Consider the following 20,915-nt stretch of genomic DNA (forward strand, 5'->3'; position numbering starts at 1 on the left):
AATTTCAGGGACCTGGTGATCATAATACCTGTGTGGCCCTAGCTGTGTGGCTGTTGTGTGGCCCTTAGCTGTGGCCCTTGGCTGTGTGGCTCTCTTGGCTGTGGCCTTAGCTGTGTGGCCCTTAGCTGTGTGGTTCTGGCTGTGTGGCTCTTAGCTGTGTCTCCCTTAGCTGTGTGGCTCTTAGCTGTGTGGCTCTTAGTCAGGTGGTTTTGGCTGTGTGGGCTCTTAGCTGTGTGGTTTTTGGCTGTGTGGCTCCTTAGTCAGTGGCTTAGCTGGTGGCTCTTTAGTGGTGGCTTAGCTGTGGGACCCTCAGCTGTGTGGCCCTAAGCTGTGTGGCTCTTGGCTGTGTGGCCCTTAGTTGTGGCCTTCGGTACCCTTGGGACCTTGTGTGGCCCTTGATGTCGGCGTGGTTTAAGGAGGCTGTCAATGGGCGTGGTTTAACAAGTACTCAGAATGGGGCGTGGTTTAACAAGGTACTCAGAAGGGGGCGTGGTTTAATATGACTGCCAATGGGCGTGGTTTAACAGTTGTTGAGGTAAGGTTGTGGTTTGTGGAGTTAGTTAGTGAGATAACGACGTAGTTTGGGGGAGGGAGGGGAAGAGAGGAGAGGAGGAGGGAGGAGAGGGAAAAGATTACTTTAATTGTAGAGAAGGAGGGAAGTCCTCTCTCTCTCTCTCTCTCTCTTCTCTCTCTCTCTCCTCAACTAGTCATCAATTTCAATCATAAATTCTTCCCTCCTTAGATAAAGAGACAGCAGACAGACAGGTAGACAGGTAGACAGACAGACAGACAGAGTAGACAGACAGACAGACAGATAGATAGACTGTCTGGTGCCCACAAGGATCCGTCAAATAGCTGATGGGTAAAGTTTTTTGACTCGGGCGTCGTCTGGATTTTTTTTCCAGGGAGACTCCATTCCCCAAGTTTAGTATATGATATAACGAGTATTCTTTTCCTAGGAGAGCCTCGACCTCTTAACTCTTATCTGGGGTAATTTTTTTTTCTCCCAGGGGAATCTTTGCCATTAACTAGGTATATAGTTTTTTTTTCCCAGGGGAGACGCCGCCACTAACTAGGTATATAGTTTTTTTCCCAGGAGAGACTCAGCCTAGATTAGTATGTGATATTCTTTCCTAGGAGAGCCTCAACCTTAAACGCCAGGCTAACACTCATACCTCAAGGCTTCAGGCAGGTATGTGGGAGGTTAGGTTAGAGGATGTTAGGTCAGGTTAAGGGTTATTAGGTTAGGGGTGAGGTTAAGGGTTTGGTTAGTTAGAGGTTAAGGGTTGGTTAGTTAGGTGAAGTATAGGTTTGGTTAGGTTAAGGGTTGGTGTAGGTGGTAGGTTAGGTTAAGGGTTGGTTAGGTTTCGGTTAGGTTAGGGGTTAGAGGAGGAGGGGAGGAAGTAGGGAAGGAGAGAGGGAGAGTGGAGAGAGGAGAGAAGAAGTGGAGGAGGCCGAGGGGAGGGAGGGGGGAGGGGAGGGGGAGCAGTTACCAAGGAAACACAGCCATTGTCAAGGGGTTTACACAGACCTGGGACATTAAAGTGCTCCACTGAAGCCACACTTAACACTAACCTTAACCTGGAGAGAGAGAGAGAGAGAGAGAGAGAGGGAGAGAAAGAGAGAGGAGAGACAGAGAGAGAGAGACTAAGAGAGAGAGAGGAGGAGAGGAAAGAGAGAAGAAAGAGAGAGACTGAGAGAGAGAGAGAGGGAGAGAGAGAGAGAGAGAGAGAGAGAGAGGACTAGAGAGAGAGTGACTAAGGGAGAGAGAGAGAGAGGAGAGAGAGAGAGAGAGATGAAGAGAGAGAGAGTGAGAGAGAGAGAGAGAGAGAGTGAGAGAGATTGACTTAACAAGGCTGGAGGAGGAGAGTTTAGAGGCCCTCTAGGAACACTTTCACTTGGGACACTTCCTCACTCTCTCACTAACTTGCTTTGTGTCTCTCTCTCTCTCCTCCTCCCTTCCTCCCTCCTCCCTCTCTCTTAGTCTCTCCTCTTAGTCTCTCCTCTGTCTCTCTCTCTCTCTTCTCTTTCTGTCTCTCTCTCTCCACATCAGCTGGACAGTCACTATGGAGATTCAGATTTACTGTTACTCCTTGTTGATGCTTCTTGTTTGGGTCGTTTTTATGTCTATCTATCTATCTATCTATCTATCTATCTAACCTAACCAACTGTATGCATGTCTCACTTTCTTTCGTGTTACATTCCATTCTTTCCCCTAACATTCAACGTTTTTTCCTTAACCTAACTTTTTTCCCAAACCTGACTTTTTTCCCTGGCTTATCTTTTTTCCCCTGACTGGAAGACTTGACTGTGTTTGAGAGGCTCTGTTGGGTTTCGTCTGAGTGTGTGGTGAGAGGGGAGGAGAGAGAGAGGGGGGGGGGGGGGGGGGGGAGAGAGAGAGAGAGGAGAGAGAGAGACACACCACACACACACACACACACACACACACACATACACACACACACACACACACACGCACACACACAGCTATGATACAATGATATGATATTAAGGATGTCACCTTCTGTTGGTGAGTTCTTGAGGTGACTAAAGAGGCCGATACAGGACCGGCAGGGTCGATCACAGAGGCTGCATGTGTGGGGGCTACATCTAGTGCGGGAGGGGCGGCGGCAAGGTCTTTCCGGCGTAGGCTTGTCTGCCTCTGCATACAGTCGGACTAACTCGAAAGTATTGATACCTTGTTCTTCTTCTTCAATTAATCTCCTCCTCCTCCCCATCATCATCGTCTCCTTTATTACCAAACCACTATCCCTTAACAACATCATTTCAACAAACAACAAAAGAAACAGCTTCATAAAACACAAGAGACGAAATATAAAAGAAACAAAAAACAACACGAATATATTAGGAAGATGTGAAAGAAATTGTGTAATTGCCTCGTAAACAAACGGATTGCGCGGGAAAAGTGGTTTGTTTTTGTTTTTTTGGCGCGAAAATTGGGCGGGAAAAAATTTGGCGCGAAAGTTAGGTGTTGGGGGAAATTTGGGAAAAATAAAAAATTAGAGTGACTATTTCTTCTTCTCTTCTAGCCAGGTCATGACCCCAGGTGCCTAAGGGTCATTCAAAGTTCTAACCAGGTTGTTGAGTTGTGTGGGAGAGAGAGGGAGCCGAGTGGGGATGGTGGAGAGGGGATGAAGAGATGGTGGAGAGAGGGAGGGGGAAGAGGAGGGTAAGGTCACTTCCCTCCCTTCTCCTCCCTCCCTCGGTTCAGCTGTCAGGTTAGCCAGAAAGAAAATTGGCAACTCACCAGAAATTCAATTACAATGGAAAGGTAGAGAGAGAGAGAGAGAGAGAGAGTGGGTGCTTCACATTCAGCTAACACAATTATACCAGGTATTTGTGCATTAGCTGCTGGGGAGGGTGCCATGTCAGGGGGGGAGGTGCCAGATACCACCTACCCACACTTATTTATTCAGAGAAGTTGATTTATTTTTAGGATTTATTTTCGTTCCAATATTATAAATCAAAGTACTTAAGTTAGCTTTTTAAAAACAGTTTATTATACGTAGATAATTCAGGAGTTATTTTCTTTCCAATATTAAAGCTAAGTCACTTCTGAGTTATTTTAGAAGAATTTAAATTACGTCAATTATTTAGAGGCATTCTTGACGTTCCAACTATTCTTCCTTGTGTAGTCAACAGAGAGAGAGAGAGAGAGAGGAAGGAAGAAGGAAATAGAGAGAGGAAGGGAAGGAAGAATGGAGAAAGGGAAGGAAGGAAGGAAATGGAGAGAAAGGAAGGAAGAAGGAATGGAGAGAAAGGAAGGAAGGAAGGAATGAGAGAAAGGGAAGGAAGAAGGAATGGAGAGAAAGGAAGGAAGGAAGGAATGGAGAAAGGAAGGAAGGAAGGAATGAGAGAAAGGAAGGAAGGAAGGAATGGAGAGAAAGGAAGGAAGGAAGGAATGGGAGAAAGGAAGGAAGGAAGGAATGAGAGAAAGGAAGGAAGGAAGGAATGGAGAGAAAGGAAGGAAGGAAGGAATGAGAGAAAGGAAGGAAGGAAGGAATGGAGAGAAAGGAAGGAAGGAAGGAAATGGAGAGAAAGGAAGGAAGGAAGGAAATGGGAGAAAGGAAGAATGAGAGAAAGGAAGGGGAAGGAATGGAGAGAAAGAAAGGAAGGAAGGAATGAATGGAGAGAAAGGAAGGAAGAAGGAAGGAATGAGAGGAAAAGGAAGGAAGGAAGGAAGGAATGGAGAGAAAGGAAGGAAGGAAGGAATGGAGAGAAAGGAAGGAAGGGGAAGGAATGGAGAGAAAGGAAGGAAGGAAGGAATGAGAGAAAGGAAGGAAGGAAGGAATGGAGAGAAAGGAAGGAAGGAAGGAATGGAGAGAAAGAAAGGAAGGAGGAAGGAATGAGAGAAAGGAAGGAAGGAAGGAATGGAAAGGAAGGAAGGAAGGAAATAGAGAGAGGGAAGGAAGGGAAGGAATGGAGAGAAAGGAAGGAAGAAGGAATGGAAAAGGAAGGAAGGAAGGAAGGAATGGAGAGAAAGAAAGGAAGGAGGAAGGAATGAAGAAAGGGAAGGGAAGGAAGGAATGGAAAGGAAGGAAGGAAGGAATGGAGAGAAAGGAAGGAAGGAAGGAATGGAGAGAAAGGAAGGAAGGAAGGAATGAGAGAAAGGAAGGAAGAAGGAATGGAGAGAAAGGAAGGAAGGAAGGAATGGAGAGAAAAGGAAGGAAGGAAGGAAGGAAGGAAGAGAAAGGAAGGAAGGAAGGAAGAGTTATTTAGCACTGCAGTAGGCCCGTGACCATGTTCGGGGTGGGGGTCACTGCCCAGGTGTTACTCGACTCCTGGGGACCTGCAATTAACCCCAGGTGAGGGGGGCGTGTTCAGGGGGTAGGGGGGTACTGTGAGTGTGTGTGTGTGTGTGTGAAGCTGTCAGGAGGTGGTCTTGATCTGACAGCTAACACACATTATGACAGCAACGAAGGTGGGGAATGACAGTATTTTTGGGGCTTGCTGTCTGTCACCCCCTCCTCCCCCCTCCCTCCCCCTTCAGTTGTTCTTCTCCTCCTCCTCCAAATCTCCTCCACACCTCCTCCTCCAAAGCTATTCCTCCACCCCTCTTCCTCAAACTTCCTCCTTCTTCCTCTTCCCTCCTCCTCGACCTACGCTCTCGCCCTGAGGGTAACCTGACCTAGTGAGGTATTGACTTAGTGAGAAGAGTTTTATCCAGACAATAGTGTTACGTCACCTCTCTGTCTGTCTGTCTGTCTGTTGAGAAGAAGCTTAGCATGGGAACCTTTGAGAATCCATCTTTGTGTGTGGTAGCTTAAGTAAGGTCAGTTGAATACGTTCTCCCACATCACTGAGATTAGGAGAAAACTTAACATGGAACAACTGAAATCCATCTTTGTGTGGTAGCAAAGTGAGACAGTTAGATACGTTCTCACATCACCAGTTAGGAGGAAGGCGTGTAGGAACGCTGAGAATCCATCTTTGTGTGTGGTAGCCAAGTGAAGACAGTTAGTACGTTCTCCATCACCAGTTAGGAGAAAAACAACGTAGGAACCTTGAAATCATCTTGTAATGGCGTAACTAGTGAGACAGTTAGATACGTTCTCACATCACCAGTTAGGAGAAAACTTGCTGTGCAGGAACCTTTGAAAATCCATAAAAGCTGGTAAGCAGTGAACAATTGAATGCGTTCTCCATCACCAGTTAGGAGAAAACTTAACGTAGGAACCGCTACGAGAATCCATCTTGTGTGGTAAGCTTAAGTGAGACAGTTAGATACGTTCTCCATCACAGTTAGGAGAAGCATAACGTAGGAACCTTTGAGAATCCATCTTTGTGTGGTAAGCAAAGTGAGACAGTTAGATACGTTCTCATCACCAGTTAGGGAGAAAAACAACGTAGGGAACCTTTGAGAATCCATCTTTGTGTGGTAGCTTAAGTGAGACAGTTAGATACGTTCTCACATCACCAGTTAGGAAAACAACGTAGGAACCTTTGAGGAATCCATCTTTGTGTGGTAGCTTAGGAGTCAGGTCAGTTAGTGCGTTCTCACATCACCGGATGGGAGAAAACTTAACGTGAGGAACCTTTGAAATCCATCTTTGTGTGGTGGCTTAAGTGAGACAGTTCTGATACGTTCTCACATCACCAGTTAGGAGAAAACTTAACGTATTAAGAACCTTTGAAGTCATGCTTTGTGTGGTAACCAGTGAGACAGTTAGATACATCACCAGTTAGGAGAAAACTTAACATAGAACCTTTGAGGGTATCATTGTGGTAGCCAAGTGAGACAGTTAGATACGTTCTCATCACCAATTAGGAGAAAGAGCATAGGAACCTTTGAGAATCCATCTTTGTGTGGTAGCTTAAGTGAGTCAGTTAGATACGTTCTCCCACATCACCAGTTAGGAGGAAAACTTAACGTAGGAACCTTTGAGAATCCATCTTTGTGTGGTAGCAAGTGAGACAGTTAGATACGTTCTCACATCACCAGTTAGAGAAAAACTTAACGTAGGAACCTTTGAAATCCATCTTTATTGTAGTAGCAAAGTGAGATAAGTTGAATACGTTCACATCACCAGGATTAGGAGAGAAACTTAACAAGACATTGATCCATCTTTGTGTGGTAACCAGAAAGTGAGACAGTTAGATAGATTTCTCATCACCAGTTAGAAAACTTAACATGGAACAGCCTTTGAGAATCCTCCATCTTTGTGTGGTAGCTTAGAGTAAGAGACAGTTGGGCGCGTTCTCCATCACCAGTTAGGAGAGAAAAACTTAACATGCAGAACAACTGAGAATCCATCTTTGTGTGGTAGCTTAAGTGAGACAGTTAGATACGTTCTCACATCACCAGTTAGGAGGAAAACTTAACGTAGAACCTTTGAGAATCCATCTTTTGTGTGGTAGCTTATGAGACAGTTAGATACGTTCTCTCACATCAACAGTTAGGAGGAAAACTTAACGTAGGAACCTTTGAGAATCCATCTTTGTGTGGTAGCTTAAGTGAGACAGTTAGATACGTTCTCACATCACCAGTTAGGAGGAAAACTTAACGTAGGAACCTTTGAGAATCCATCCTTGTGTGGTAGCTTAAGTGAGACAGTTAGATACGTTCTCACATCACCAGTTAGGAGGAAAACTTAAAGTAGGAACCTTTGAGAATCCATCTTTGTGTGGTAGCTTAAGTGAGACAGTTAGATACGTTCTCACATCACCAGTTAGGAGGAAAACTTAACGTAGGAACCTTTGAGAATCCATCTTTGTGTGGTAGCTTAAGTGAGTCAGTTAGATACGTTCTCACATCACCAGTTAGGAGGAAAACTTAACATAGGAACCTTTGAGAATCCATCTTTGTGTGGTAGCTTAAGTGAGACAGTTAGATACGTTCTCACATCACCAGTTAGGAGGAAAACTTAACGTAGGAACCTTTGAGAATCCATCTTTGTGTGGTAGCTTAAGTGAGACAGTTAGATACGTTCTCACATCACCAGTTAGGAGGAAAACTTAACGTAGGAACCTTTGAGAATCCATCTTTGTGTGGTAGCTTAAGTGAGTCAGTTAGATACGTTCTCACATCACCAGTTAGGAGGAAAATTTAACGTAGGAACCTTTGAGAATCCTTCTTTGTGTGGTAGCTTAAGTGAGTCAGTTAGATACGTTCTCACATCACCAGTTAGGAGGAAAACTTAATGTAGGAACCTTTGAGCATCCATCTTTATGTGGTAGCTTAAGTGAGTCAGTTAGATACTTTCTCACATCACCAGTTAGGAGGAAAACTTAATGTAGGAACCTTTGAGAATCTATCTTTATGTGGTAGCTTAAGTGAGTCAGTTAGATACGTTCTCACATCACCAGTTAGGAGGAAAACTTAATGTAGGAACCTTTGAGAATCCATCTTTGTGTGGTAGCTTAAGTGAGTCAGTTAGATACGTTCTCACATCACCAGTTAGGAGGAAAACTTAACGTAGGAACCTTTGAGAATCCATCTTTGTGTGGTAGCTTAAGTGAGTCAGTTAGATACGTTCTCACATCACCAGTTAGGAGGAAAACTTAACGTAGGAACCTTTGAGAATCCATCTTTGTGTGGTAGCTTAAGTGAGTCAGTTAGATACGTTCTCACATCACCAGTTAGGAGGAAAACTTAACGTAGGAACCTTTGAGAATCCATCTTTGTGTGGTAGCTTAAGTGAGTCAGTTAGATACGTTCTCACATCACCAGTTAGGAGGAAAACTTGAACGTAGGAACCTTTGAGAATCCATCTTTGTGTGGTAGCTTAAGTGAGACAGTTAGATACGTTCTCACATCACCAGTTAGGAGGAAAACTTAACGTAGGAACCTTTGAGAATCCATCTTTGTGTGGTAGCTTAAGTGAGACAGTTAGATACGTTCTCACATCACCAGTTAGGAGGACAACTTAGGGACCTTTGAGACTACAGTTCCCGGATCTTACAAGAGATAAGTTGTAATTTTCTTCCCTGTATTGATCAGTTTAACCAGTCGCCATTTTAGACTGTTGATGACGTCACCACCTGTCTTTCCAGGGATCGTGACGACAACAACAACAACAACAATCTGATGGCTTTATGTGACCTCCTAACCTTGTGTGACCCCGCCTGACCCCACCTGACCCCACCTGACCCCCCGTGACCCTCCCAGTGACCTGATCTCCTTCTCTCCTACAGAAGCGGCTGCAGAAGGAACTGATGTCACTCCTTAAGGAACCTCCACCAGGAGTGACCGTGGACGTGGATCAAGCCCATACTAAGCTGACTGAGTGAGTAACCGTTTGTGAGTTACTGGTTGTGAGTTACCGTTTGTGAGTTACCGGTTGTGAGTTACCCTTGTGAGTCGAGGTTTATGTGTCACACTCAGTCACTGATCAGTTGTGAGTGATGGTAACTCATATTCAACTTAAGATGGCTGAGTGAGTAACCGGTTGTGAGTACCTGAGTTACGAGACAAAATCCCATAAATTCCAAATATTTATGAGTACAGCTCTCAAAATCCCTCACCACCTCCTCCCACCCAAACTGGCTTTAAACCTAACCTAACCCACCCAGACTGGCTTTAAACTTAACCTAACCCACCCAAACTGGCTTTAAACCTAACCTAACCCACCCAAACTGGCTTTAAACCTAACCTAACCCACCCAAACTGGCTTTAAACCTAACCTAACCCACCCAGACTGGCTTTAAACCTAACCTAACCCAGGTAACTAAGCCACCTCTACTATTTCAGGTGGGTGGTCCACATGGAAGGCGCGTCTGGTACATTATACGAAGGAGAGAAATTTCAATTGCACTTCAAATTCTCACCTAAATATCCCTTTGATTCTCCTGAGGTAAGTGTGGTAGGGTTGTGGTGGTGGTAGGGTAGTGGTAGGGTAGTGGTAGGGGTAGTGGTGGTGGTAGGGTAGTGGTAGTGGTAGGGTAGTGGTAGTGGTAGTGGTAGGGTAGTGGTAGTGGTAGGGAAGTGGTAGGGGTGGTAGGGTGGTAGGTAGTGGTAGGGTAGTGGTAGGGTAGTGTGGTAGGGTAGTGGTGTGGTAGGTAGGGTAGTGGTAGGGGGTAGTGGTAGGTAGGTAGGGTAGTGGTAGGGAAGTGGTAGGGTAATGGTAGTGGTAGTGGTATTGATTTTGATTTGATTGTCCCCCTTACAGCGGCTACTTTATTGTGCACCCCACACTCATCCTGTGAGCGGTAGCGCAAAAGGATTACAGAGTAGAGTTTACAAAGGGTCATAATAATTAACCCCCGTTGTCAGGATATTATGGCACTGAAAGTTACACAGTATTTCATTTACATTATTTGTTTAGTTCTATACATAAAGGGTAACTTATTCACAACTGCGTGAGTACAGGCGTGTGAGGCAGTATGTCTGGCCTCACACTTTGTTAGTACAGGCATGTGAAGCAGTATGTCTGGCCTCACACTTTGTTAGTACAGGAGTGTGAGGCAGTATGTCTGGCCTCACACTTTGTTAGTACAGGAGTGTGAGGCAGTATGTCTGGCCTCACACTTTGTTATTCACATTTACGTGGGAGGTATTCAAGCACATTGCGTATTTGGTTCTGTACATGAGAATTGATATAGTTACTAAGTGCAAAAAAGTGGATACAATCTTAATATGTCGGCTATCTTGCCATTAGAGATGAAGTGTGCTTGGACCTGTCCCTGAAAGGTTCTATCTAGATTACAAGATGATGTAACAGCTAGACTAAGGTTAGGATATAAGTACCTCTGGCAGTATGTTCCTCAGGCCGATGTAAACAAAACTAAATGTAAAGTGTGTGGTAGGGTAGTGGTAGTGGTAGGGTAGTGGTAGGGTAGTGGTAGTGTAGTGGTAGTGGTAGGGTAGGGTATTGTCTAGTTACTAGTTATTTGTGTCTAGTTACTAGCTATTTGTGTCTAGTTACTAGCTATTTGTGTCTAGTTACCAGTTATTTCAAGTCAGTGATCTCACATTGGACGCAGGGCAGCACAGGGGAGACTCAGTGATGTGTCGAACTGTGCACATTAGTGGAGCAGGCGTAGGACTGTGCCATGCTAAGCCTCCTATGTGCTATGCTAAGCCTCCTATATGCTATGCTAAGCCTCCCATATGCTATGCTAAGCCTCCTATATGCTATGCTAAGCCTCCTATGTGCTAAGCCTCCTCTGTGCTAAGCCATGCATCTCACTATGTCCCTAACTTAAAGAATTAATGTATAACTAACATCACTTCCACCTAACACAGTAACTGATATGTTAGGTGAGATGTGGCAACACTGTAGGCATGGTCACCCCTCTCACCCCACTCACCCCACTCTCATCCCTCTCCACAGGTAATCTTCGTAGGTGATAACATACCTATCCACCCTCATATATATTCCAACGGCCATATCTGCCTTAGTATCTTAACAGAAGACTGGTCGCCTGCTCTCTCCGTTCAAGCTATCTGCCTATCGATCATCTCTATGCTATCATCCTGTAAAGAAAAGGTAAGTCGAGGAAGTTTGTTTTTATGTTTTAAGCTTATTTTGGGTTTTAAGCTTATTTTGTGGGTTTTAAGCTTATTTTGTGGGTTTTAAGCTTATTTTCTGTTAAACTTATTTTGTTTTAAGCTGATTTTGTGTTTTTAAACTTATTGTGTGGGTTTTAAGCTTATTTTGTGAGTTTTTACCTACAATGAAAGCTTAACATGTAAATGTGTACCTGTTAAGCTTTCATTGTAGATTTTAAGCTGAATAGAATCAAGATTTAGGTATATTATCCCCCCCAAAAAATGCTTTAATTGTGAATTTTAAGCTTTCATTCCATGTTTTAAGCTGAATAGAAAGCTTTATGAGTTTTTGGGAAGTACTTTTATTATAAGAAAGTAACTCGGCTTTTAATTGATATTCTATTGAGAGTCTAAATGAGCAACGATCTTTAATACTAAAATCAGTCGAGTCATAGCGTAAATAGCAGTCATAGCGTAAATAGCAAAGTCATAGCGTAAATAGCAACAAATAGCCCAAGATTATCACTAGATATCATCGCTATTAAATTTTATTCACATTACCTTAAACTAGACTAAATTACGTATGTTTTTTACGCTATTATAATCATTTGTTGGTTTACGGACAAACATATTACGTAAATTAATGCAACTTTAAAACGTAATTCTTTAGTAAAATGTCCTTTTGCGTACTTCCTCTCACCCACACCAGGGCCACAACATTCGGCCTCGTAAATCTTAATATTTAATTATCCCTTTGTTGATTTTTTTACCCCCTAAGCTGTGGTTCGCATTACACGGCAATTATTAATTTCGTTGTATTGTTTGATTCTGGGTCTGACTAGATTATGGGGTCATGTACGCTTTTATCTCTCACACACGTACATGGTAGCATTCACATGTCTGTTTGTAGGTGTTTCACTGCCTTCGTGATTTAGGGATCTGTCCCCTTCACTAGTGTGTTTACAGGGGCTGGTCATATAGCCTAGGTACAGTCATATAGCCTAGGTACAGTCCCCTTCACTAGTGTGTTTACAGGACTGGTACAGTTCACTAGTGTACATCATAGCCTAGGTACAGTCTTCACTAGTGTGTTTACAGGGGCTGGCCATATAGCCTAGGTACAGTCCCCTTCACTAGTGTGTTTACAGGGGCTGGTCATATAGCCTAGGTACAGTCCCCTTCACTAGTGTGTTTACAGGGGCTGGTCATATAGCCTAGGTACAGTCCCCTTCACTAGTGTGTTTACAGGGGCTGGTCATATAGCCTAGGTACAGTCCCCTTCACTAGTGTGTTTACAGGGGCTGGTCATATAGCCTAGGTACAGTCCCCAACCATAACATATAGTGAGGGCCAGGTGTGTACAGTGGTCCCTCTAGCAACAGTTCAATTAACGAAAATTTCTGTGAGCAATTACCCCCATAAGGATTTTCAGTTCCATTAACGAACAAAACTTCGATTAACGACAACCTTACGACTAACACGCCTTGGTCTGTGCCTCAGCTGTTGTTAGTCGTCTAGTCCGCCAATACAGTGGAGTAAATATCAAGAAAGTTGGTCTCTTGAATATTTCTGCATTTTTTCTATTAAAATTATTGGTCATTCTGAAATTTAGTTCACATATTGATAATATTCAGTGCAGAAATTATTATGAAACATGAAGAAGGCTTTAGAACCAATGGACTCTGTAAAGAATATGGCACGTCATCGACTGCTTCTATACTAAGCTGCTGGTAATACAACACCTCAGAGTAAGTTAAAATACAGTATTGTATTGTTTTTATATATTATTATACAGTATACAGTACTGTATTTAGTTTATATTGAATGTTTTGTTAATTCTATTACCAGTTTACAGTACTTTGTATGTATACTTTTTCTGTGAGTTGGAACCAATTACCCAATGAACTAATAGATTCAGTTAACGAAATTTCTGCTTAACGACGACTCTGTGGAACCAATTGTGTTCGTTAATCGAGGTGACCACTGTACTGTATTATTCCCCGCCCCCCCTCCCCTCCCCATTCCCTTGGCCCTACCCCTCACGTAACTCCGCCCGTGAACCCGCACTAAAACACGTTGTTCTTGTTTACAGAAGCGACCTCCAGATAACAGCTACTACGTCAAAACCTGCAGTGCCAACCCCAAGAAGACCAAGTGGTGGTATCATGGTGAGTGACCCGACCCACCAACCTAACCCTGACCCGACCCCACCCAACCTAACCCACCCCACCCACCCACCCACCTAACCCCACCCCACCCCACCCACCACCCACCCAACCTAACCCCACCCCACCCTATTACCCACAACTAACTAACCTAACCCCAACCCAACCCTAGACCAAGAAAATCCCCATTGAAATACTGAGAAATAAAAATGCTGAAAATTTCTAGTATAATATTTAATTCAATTTCAATTTATCTTTTTATTTCTAGATAATTAATAGTATATCATCCTAGTTATGACTCCTAGCATTACAGATGGTAGTTCAATATCATCCTAGTACAGTCGTTAACCTCAAATCACCTTGTTCCGTTTTCTTTTCCAATGTTGTGATATCATCCTATTAACAATACTAATCCCCCCCCATAGTTAAGTACATGTTCTTCGTTCCAGATGATACAGTATGATATGACCCCAGAGACAGTACTTGACCCCTAAACAAGCTACGTGTCGTTAAGTGCAGCTCCCTCGACCCTAGGTGATGTGCAATAATATGATAAATGAGACGGAAAAACAAAGGAAATTAAACATTGGGCGCTGAGTGACAGAGAGAGACAGAGAGAGACAGACAGAGAGAGAGAGAGAGAGAGAGATGTTTTGATGGACAATGTCAAGTCCAAGGTCCCCCTCCAGATACATCCCCAGCTTAGTTCCCCCAGCTTAGTTCCCCCCCCAGCAATCCCTCTGTGCTGGGTCAGGATATACAGTAGGGGTCACTGTATTGCACTGTACCTTTGCTGAAATGATGCTGTTATTACATACAGAAATCAACCACAATCACTACAATTGTATCTTCCAATCAGCAAGATTTGCTACAAACTCTCTAACCACAATCTCAACCACTCTACCACAATCTCAACCACTCTACCACAATTTCAACCACTACCCCATTACACTCAACCATAATGTCCACCAGGCTTATTATCACAATCTCAGATCAACTACCACAATCTTCAATCAACCACAATCTCAAATCAACCACAATCTCAAATCAACCACAATCTTCAATCAACCACAATCTCAAATCAACCACAATCGGCCATAAATTGCTATGAGCTTACTGTTCTGTACTGTATTAAAATAGAAATAATCTAAAAAAGAAGCAAATTTGGTATGAAAAAACACAAACAGGCTTTAAAACAGAGCTAACTTTATGTATTAAGCGATCAGTATTGTACCGACTCTGTGTGTGTTTGTCTGCGTGTGGATCTAATCTCAAGCGAGGTGTGTGTGTGTGTGTGTGGATCTATTATCAAGTGAGCCTTTCTTTTTTGTGCTTGTGGATCCAATCTAAGCAAGACTCTCTGCGTGTGGATCCTATCTGAAGCAAGACTCTCTGCGTGTGGATTCAATCTGAAGCAAGACTCTCTGCGTGTGGATCCTATCTCAAGCAAGCCATCTCCTGCGTGTGGATCCTATCTCAAGCAAGCCATCTCCTGCGTGTGGATCCTATCTGAAGCAAGACTTCTCTGTGTGTGGATCTATCTCAACAACCCATCTCCTGCGTTGTGTGGATGTGTGCGGATGAACAATTACTCACATCTCTTTAACCCAAAGACAATGAATTTCCTACAATCCTGTGGTATTTTTTTTCCCGTTATTTTTAAGTCCTTGTTGACGAAGGTTCGGCATTTTGGCCATTTTATTTAATCATTCAACGGACGATGATTTTGTTAATATCTTTTGTCGTAAGGTTAAATTTAGCCTGAATTCTTATACTGAAGCCATTGAGTGTGTTAATAATTAGTGGTGGATGGTTAGTTTAAACTCTTAACAGGTGATTGAAGCCTGAGTTAACTTGTTAAATTGAGCGTGTCCTTGTAAGTCAGTGCTAGAGACATGTTAAATTGACATAAAATCCTCAGTTAATGCTAAGTCTATGTTAAAATGACCTAATCCCTCTTATTTAACACAAGTAACATGTTAAAATAACGTTTCTACACAGATCAACTAAAAAATAACCTATCAAACACATCCATAGGATTTCTAAGCTAGACACACAACTTCCGACACTACTTGCGACACTACCTCCGACTCCTGGACTACCTCAGACCTGTGTCGAATTATGGCGACGCGTAGAATGCTGTGTTGTTGTGTCACGGGTTTTTTTTTCGTTGATTATAAACTGTTTCTTTGAGGAGTCTTGAGGGTGTGTGTGTCATGTTAAGATGTTATGCACTGAGGTGTCATATTGTGGTATCATGTTAAGGTGTCATGTCAGGGTGAAAAGTTGGGTGTGTCACGTCAGGGTGTCTGAATGTGTCATGTCAGGGTGTCATGTTGGCGTCTCTGTGCAGGTGTCAACTTAGGTCAATCATACAGCCTCGTTATAGGTCAATCGCTCCAAGCTGTTGAATCAGGGGTCGTTAGTATTTTAAACGAGGTTATGTGAAGCGCAGTCATCCATCATCCACACAATCATCCGTCATCCACACAGTCATCCATCCACACAATCATCCGTCATCCATCATCCACACATAAGGTACATCAAAAGGAATTTTAGGTACAAACAGCATCATCCAGTCATCTAATCATCCAGTCATCCACAAAACCCACTCAGTAATGCACCTCAAAGGTTAATTTTGCTGGTATTTGCAAGACAATTTAATGAGGACTTAGAGATGCATTAACCTGGTACACACTCACAACACACTACTTAATGGACTTACGACATTATTATCCTGTTACACACAGCTTAACTTTAGACGAACAAGAAATTAAGCTGTTACTGTTTTCAAAAGCTTAGCATAGTGAAATATAACATGGACTTAATTTTAGATGAACAAGAATCAAGCTGTTACTGGTTTAAAAAGCTTAGCATAGTGAAATATAACAGGAAAATCACAGTTTAATTTTACATGAACAAGAATGAAGCTGTTACTGGTTTAAAAAGCTTAGCATAGTGAAATATAACAGCAAATTCACAGCTTAACTTTAGACGAACAAAATTCAAGCTGTTACCGATTTAAAAAGCTTAACATAGTGTAATAAAACATGAGCTTAGGATAATACGATCAAAAAAGAAATATTGTTTTTCGATCAATGTTTGAGTAGCTTAGTCAGCTAACCCAACCCACGCACTTACCTTGAAATATGACGCACTTACCCTGAAATATGACGCACTTACCCTGAAATATGGCCTTACCTGAAATATGGCACTTACCGAATATGCGTACTTACTTCGAAATATGGCGACTTACCTGAAATATGGCCTTACCTTGAAATAGACGCACTTAATCAAAATTATGGCACTTGATATATTCTCTCTCTCTCTCTCTCTCTTCAGAAACTCAAAATATTTTACCTTGGTCCTGTATCACCATCACCTCTACAGATATTAATTCCTTTCTACATAACTACAGTAAATGCTAATAAAGGTTCATTAGCATAATATATTACTACAGAAACCACCCTAACTATTACTGTAGGCTAATTAACTCCCCATAACTACTACTGTAGGCTAATTAACTAACCATCTCCCCTACAGAAACACTACAGGATTTAATTACCTTCTCAACCGCTTAACAACCAATCGACAAACTCTCGCTCAATTTAGTCCCTTTGGTGAGGGTTTAGCAGTGGCTTAATGATCCGACACTCAAGCGGCAGTTAAGAGTTTAGACTGTTTGACGAACGACTGTGTACAGTTATGGCGAGACCATTTAAGCATTTCGATGTAAACTTTAAGTGGCTGAGGATAGCGTCTCTGGCAATAAATTAGTTAGGTCTCACTTCTTGTTAACCTAACAAAACTAAGCAAAATCTAACCAAGCCAACTAACCTAATCTAACCTAACAAACTAACAAATCAACCCAACCTAGCTTAACCAAGCCTAACCAAGCCTAAGCAAAATCTGACCGAGCCCAACCCGCCCAATAACCTAATAGCTAACAAAATCTCAACCAAGCCAACTAACTAATCTAAGCCAAGCCTACAAAATCAGCAAACTAACTAACCTCAACAAGCCCAAACCTGGCAAAAATCTAACCAAGCCTAACTAATATAACCTAGCCAAGCCTAACAAAATCTGGCAAGCCCAACCTTAATCCTACAAACCCTAAAATCTGTAACCTAACTAACAAAAATCTAACAAAATCCCAACCCAACCAAGCCTAATCCCTAGCAAACCTAACAAAATCTGAACCAAGAACCTAACCAAATCTAGCAAATCTATTATAACCTAATCTAACCAGCCTAGCCAAATTGTCAAATATAAATACCCCCTTTAGGGTCCCCAGTGGTAAAGTTGAGGATCAATTTAGCATATTAGCCTGATTTGCTTAATGAGGGCCAATTTAACAAAAATGAGTTGTCTGGTTTTGAAATTGGGATGAGAAGAATAGCTCGGTTGTATTGTTTTTATATCAAAAGCTGTTTAATTGGGAGCTTGTTAAATTGTATTTGTTAATTTAATATTTAAGTCTAGATGCTGTTTGTTAAAATTAGGATCATGTTAACTTAGAAATGTTAAAATTAAATCACGTTATATCGGAAAGTGGTGAAATTGTGGCTCAAATATTAATGTAAATCGTAAAAAAATGTTAAAATCAAATCACGTTAAGTCGTAAAAAAAGTTAAAATCAAATCCCGTTAAGTCGTAAAAAAAGTTAAAATCAAATCCGTTAAATTAGGTAAAAAAGTTTAAATCAATCCCCGTTAAGTTAATTAAAAAAGTTAAATCAAATCCGTTAAATGGTAAAAATGTTAAAATGGGTCCGTTAATGACTGACCCTGACCCCTAGATGAACTCTTCGATTTCATAAACAGAACACGATCCAGCATTCTCTTTCCCTCTCTCGTTTTTTGGCAATACTTTTAAGTCAAAAAATAAATAAAAGTTGTGATATTAGTCAACTTTTTCACTACTTTTATGAGGTGTAATGTGATATTATGTGTAAAATCAATTCCTCTTGTGTTACTGAGTGGAAATTTATTTATTTTTTTTTTTTTTGGTGGAATTTCGGTGACCTGATCCTAGCTCCTGGGGCGTGTGTGTGTGTATTCTGTATATTGTGTCTGTATGTATATGTGTATAAGATATAATGTAAATTATATATATATGTAACCATGTATATTTATGTATGAATTTACTATATATGTATGAGGAAATGCTTTGTATGCATATGTTATCCATTCCATTACTGTATGAAGTCTCCATTATGGCAGGTGTATTAATCCAGAGTATTTAGAGTTTATTGTTTTTGATTTCTATTGACATATACATATTTATATGTATATATAAATATTTACTGGAATATTGTTTGTTTGTAAGAGTGTATTTAATTTAGGCCTTAGGTTGGGTTGGGTGTGTGTGTGTGTGTGTGTGTGTGTGTGTGTGTGTGTGTGTGTGTGTGTGTGGGCTCTGTTGTGTGACATATCTGCCTGTCTCTGCGTAAACTAGCGTTAAGGCAAAAGCCAACGTAAAAACAACATAAACAAATGGTATCAGGTCCTGTCAGCAGGTCATAGAAAACTTTTATTAAATAACTAAGGAAGAAAAATATTTTGTTAAATTTTCCACAATACAGTTGTGTGTTATAGGCCACGACATGACCCTGTGTTAAGGGGTTGTAGTTATTATTATAAACCTTACTGAGACGATGATGGCATCCTCGGGCTACAGGTGCGTCCTAGACCCTGGAATGGCTTCCTCAGGGGCCCTACCAGGTAACATCCTCAGGGACCCTACCAGGAATGCATTCCTCAGGGATCCTACCAGGTAACATCCTCAGGGGCCCTACTGGAATCAACATCCTCAGGGGCCCTGGGAGTGCTTCCTGGGGGTTTACCAGTAACATTCCTGGGGGCCTACAGGGGTAACATCCTCAGGGGGCCCCTACCAGTGGCTGTCTCAGGGGTCCTACCAGGTAACATCCTCAGGGTCCCCAGGGGTGCAGTCCTCAGGGGTCCTACCAGGTGTCATCCCAGGGGCCCCCAGGGGTAGCTGTCCTCAGGGACCCTACCAGGGTAACATCTCAGGGACCCTACCAGGTAACATCCCTCAGGGGACCTACCAGGAGGTAACATCCTCAGGGGCCCTACCAGGTGGCATCCTCAGGGGCCTACCAGAGTAACATCCTCAGGGACCCTACCAGGTAACATCCTCAGGGAGCCCTACCAGGGGTAACATCCTCAGGGACCCTACCAGGGTAACATCCTCAGGGGCCCTACCAGGTGTATCCTCAGGGGCCCTGGGTAACATCCTCAGGGACCTACCAGGGGTAACATCCTCAGGGACCCTACCGGGGGTAACATCCTCAGGGACCTACCAGGGCTGTCTCAGGGACCCTACCAGGTAACATCCTCAGGGGTCCCTACCAGGAGGTAACATCCTCAGGGGTCTACCAGGAAGCATCCTCAGGGACCCTACCAGGATGATATCCCTCAGGGACCCTACCAGGGTAGCAGCATCCTCAGGGGACCTGGGTAACATCCTCAGGGGATACCAGGGTAATATCCCTGGGGACTACCAGGGTGCTATCCTGGGGACCCTACCAGGGTGTCCCCTGGGGACCCTACCAGGGTAGCATCCTCAGGGTCCTACCAGATGGCTATCCCCCAGAGCTACCAGGTGTCATCCCCAGGGGCCCTACCAGGGAGTGGCACATCCTCAGGGACCCTACGGGAATGCTTCCTCAGGGACCCCTCAGGTGTGTCCCTGGGGACCCTACCAGGTGCTATCCTCAGGGGACCCTACCGGGAGTAACATCCTCAGGGGGCCCTACAGGTGGTCATCCTCAGGGTTCCCTACCAGGTGTCGTCAGGGACCCTACCAGGGGAAGTGCTATCCTGGGGTCCCCACCAGTGCCTCCTCAGGACCCTACCAGATGCTGTCCCTGGGGACCCTGGGGTTGTCCTCAGGGGCCCCACCAGGAGTGGCCATCCTCAGGGTCCCCTGGTGTCCATCCTCGGGACCCCAGGGGGCCTTATCCCTGGGGACTACCAGGGTGCATCCTCAGGGACCCTAGCATGCATCCTCAGGGGCCCTACCAGGATGGCACATCCTCAGGGGTCCTACCAGGTGTCATCTCAGGGACCCCAGGGTCACATCCTCAGGGGCCTACGGGTGGACATCCTCAGGGGTCCTACCAGGTAACATCCTCAGGGACCCCACCAGGGGTGAACATCCTCAGGGTCCTACCAGGGTGTCATCCTCAGGGGCCCTACAGGGGTGCTATCCCTCGGGGCCCTGGGGAACATCCCTAGGGGCCCACAGGTGGCATCCTCAGGGACCTACCAGGAAGTGCATCCTTGGGGGTCCCTACCAGGTGTCATCCTCAGGGGGTCCTACCAGGTGGCACATCCTCAGGGACCCTACCAGGTGACATCCTCGGGGCCCCACGGGGGTACCTCCCTGGGGACCCCCCAGGAGACTGCTTCCTCAGGGACCCTGGGGAACATCCTCAGGGACCCTACCAGGTGTGTCATCCTCAGGGGACCCTACCAGGTAACATCCTCAGGGACCCTACCAGGGAGTAACATCCTCAGGGACCCTACCAGGGTAACATCCTCAGGGGTCCTGCCAGGTGCTCTCAGGGGCCCTACCAGAGTTCATCATCCCAGGGGCCCCTACCAGGGGCAACATCCTCAGGGACCCTACAGGAGTAACATCCTCAGGGACCCTACCAGTGTAACATCCTCAGGGACCCTACCAGGTGGTGTCCTCAGGGGACCCTACCAGGAGTAACATCTCAGGGCCCCTACCAGGGGTAACATTCTCAGGGTTCCCTGCTGTCCCTCAGG

General features: G+C 43.9%; 1 protein-coding gene across 5 annotated transcripts in view; it reads left to right on the top strand.

Annotated features, from left to right (window-relative positions):
• LOC121864198 (ubiquitin-conjugating enzyme E2 W-like) overlaps positions 1–13,627 on the top strand; it is a 27,824-nt gene extending 14,197 nt beyond the window's left edge. For all 5 annotated transcript variants that reach the window (XM_042363251.1, XM_042363214.1, XM_042363232.1 and 2 more), the window contains 5 exons: positions 8,656–8,747; positions 9,212–9,314; positions 10,794–10,949; positions 13,044–13,119; positions 13,566–13,627. In XM_042363251.1, coding sequence (XP_042219185.1) covers positions 8,677–8,747; positions 9,212–9,314; positions 10,794–10,949; positions 13,044–13,119; positions 13,566–13,579 — 420 coding nt within the window. In that variant the 5' untranslated portion in view covers positions 8,656–8,676 and the 3' untranslated portion in view covers positions 13,580–13,627. The remainder of the gene's footprint in view (positions 1–8,655; positions 8,748–9,211; positions 9,315–10,793; positions 10,950–13,043; positions 13,120–13,565) is intronic.
• The last annotated feature ends 7,288 nt before the right edge of the window (positions 13,628–20,915 follow it).

Source organism: Homarus americanus, unplaced genomic scaffold, assembly GCF_018991925.1.
Source record: "Homarus americanus isolate GMGI-L3 unplaced genomic scaffold, GMGI_Hamer_2.0 scaffold57477, whole genome shotgun sequence".
Lineage (NCBI taxonomy): Eukaryota > Metazoa > Arthropoda > Malacostraca > Decapoda > Nephropidae > Homarus > Homarus americanus.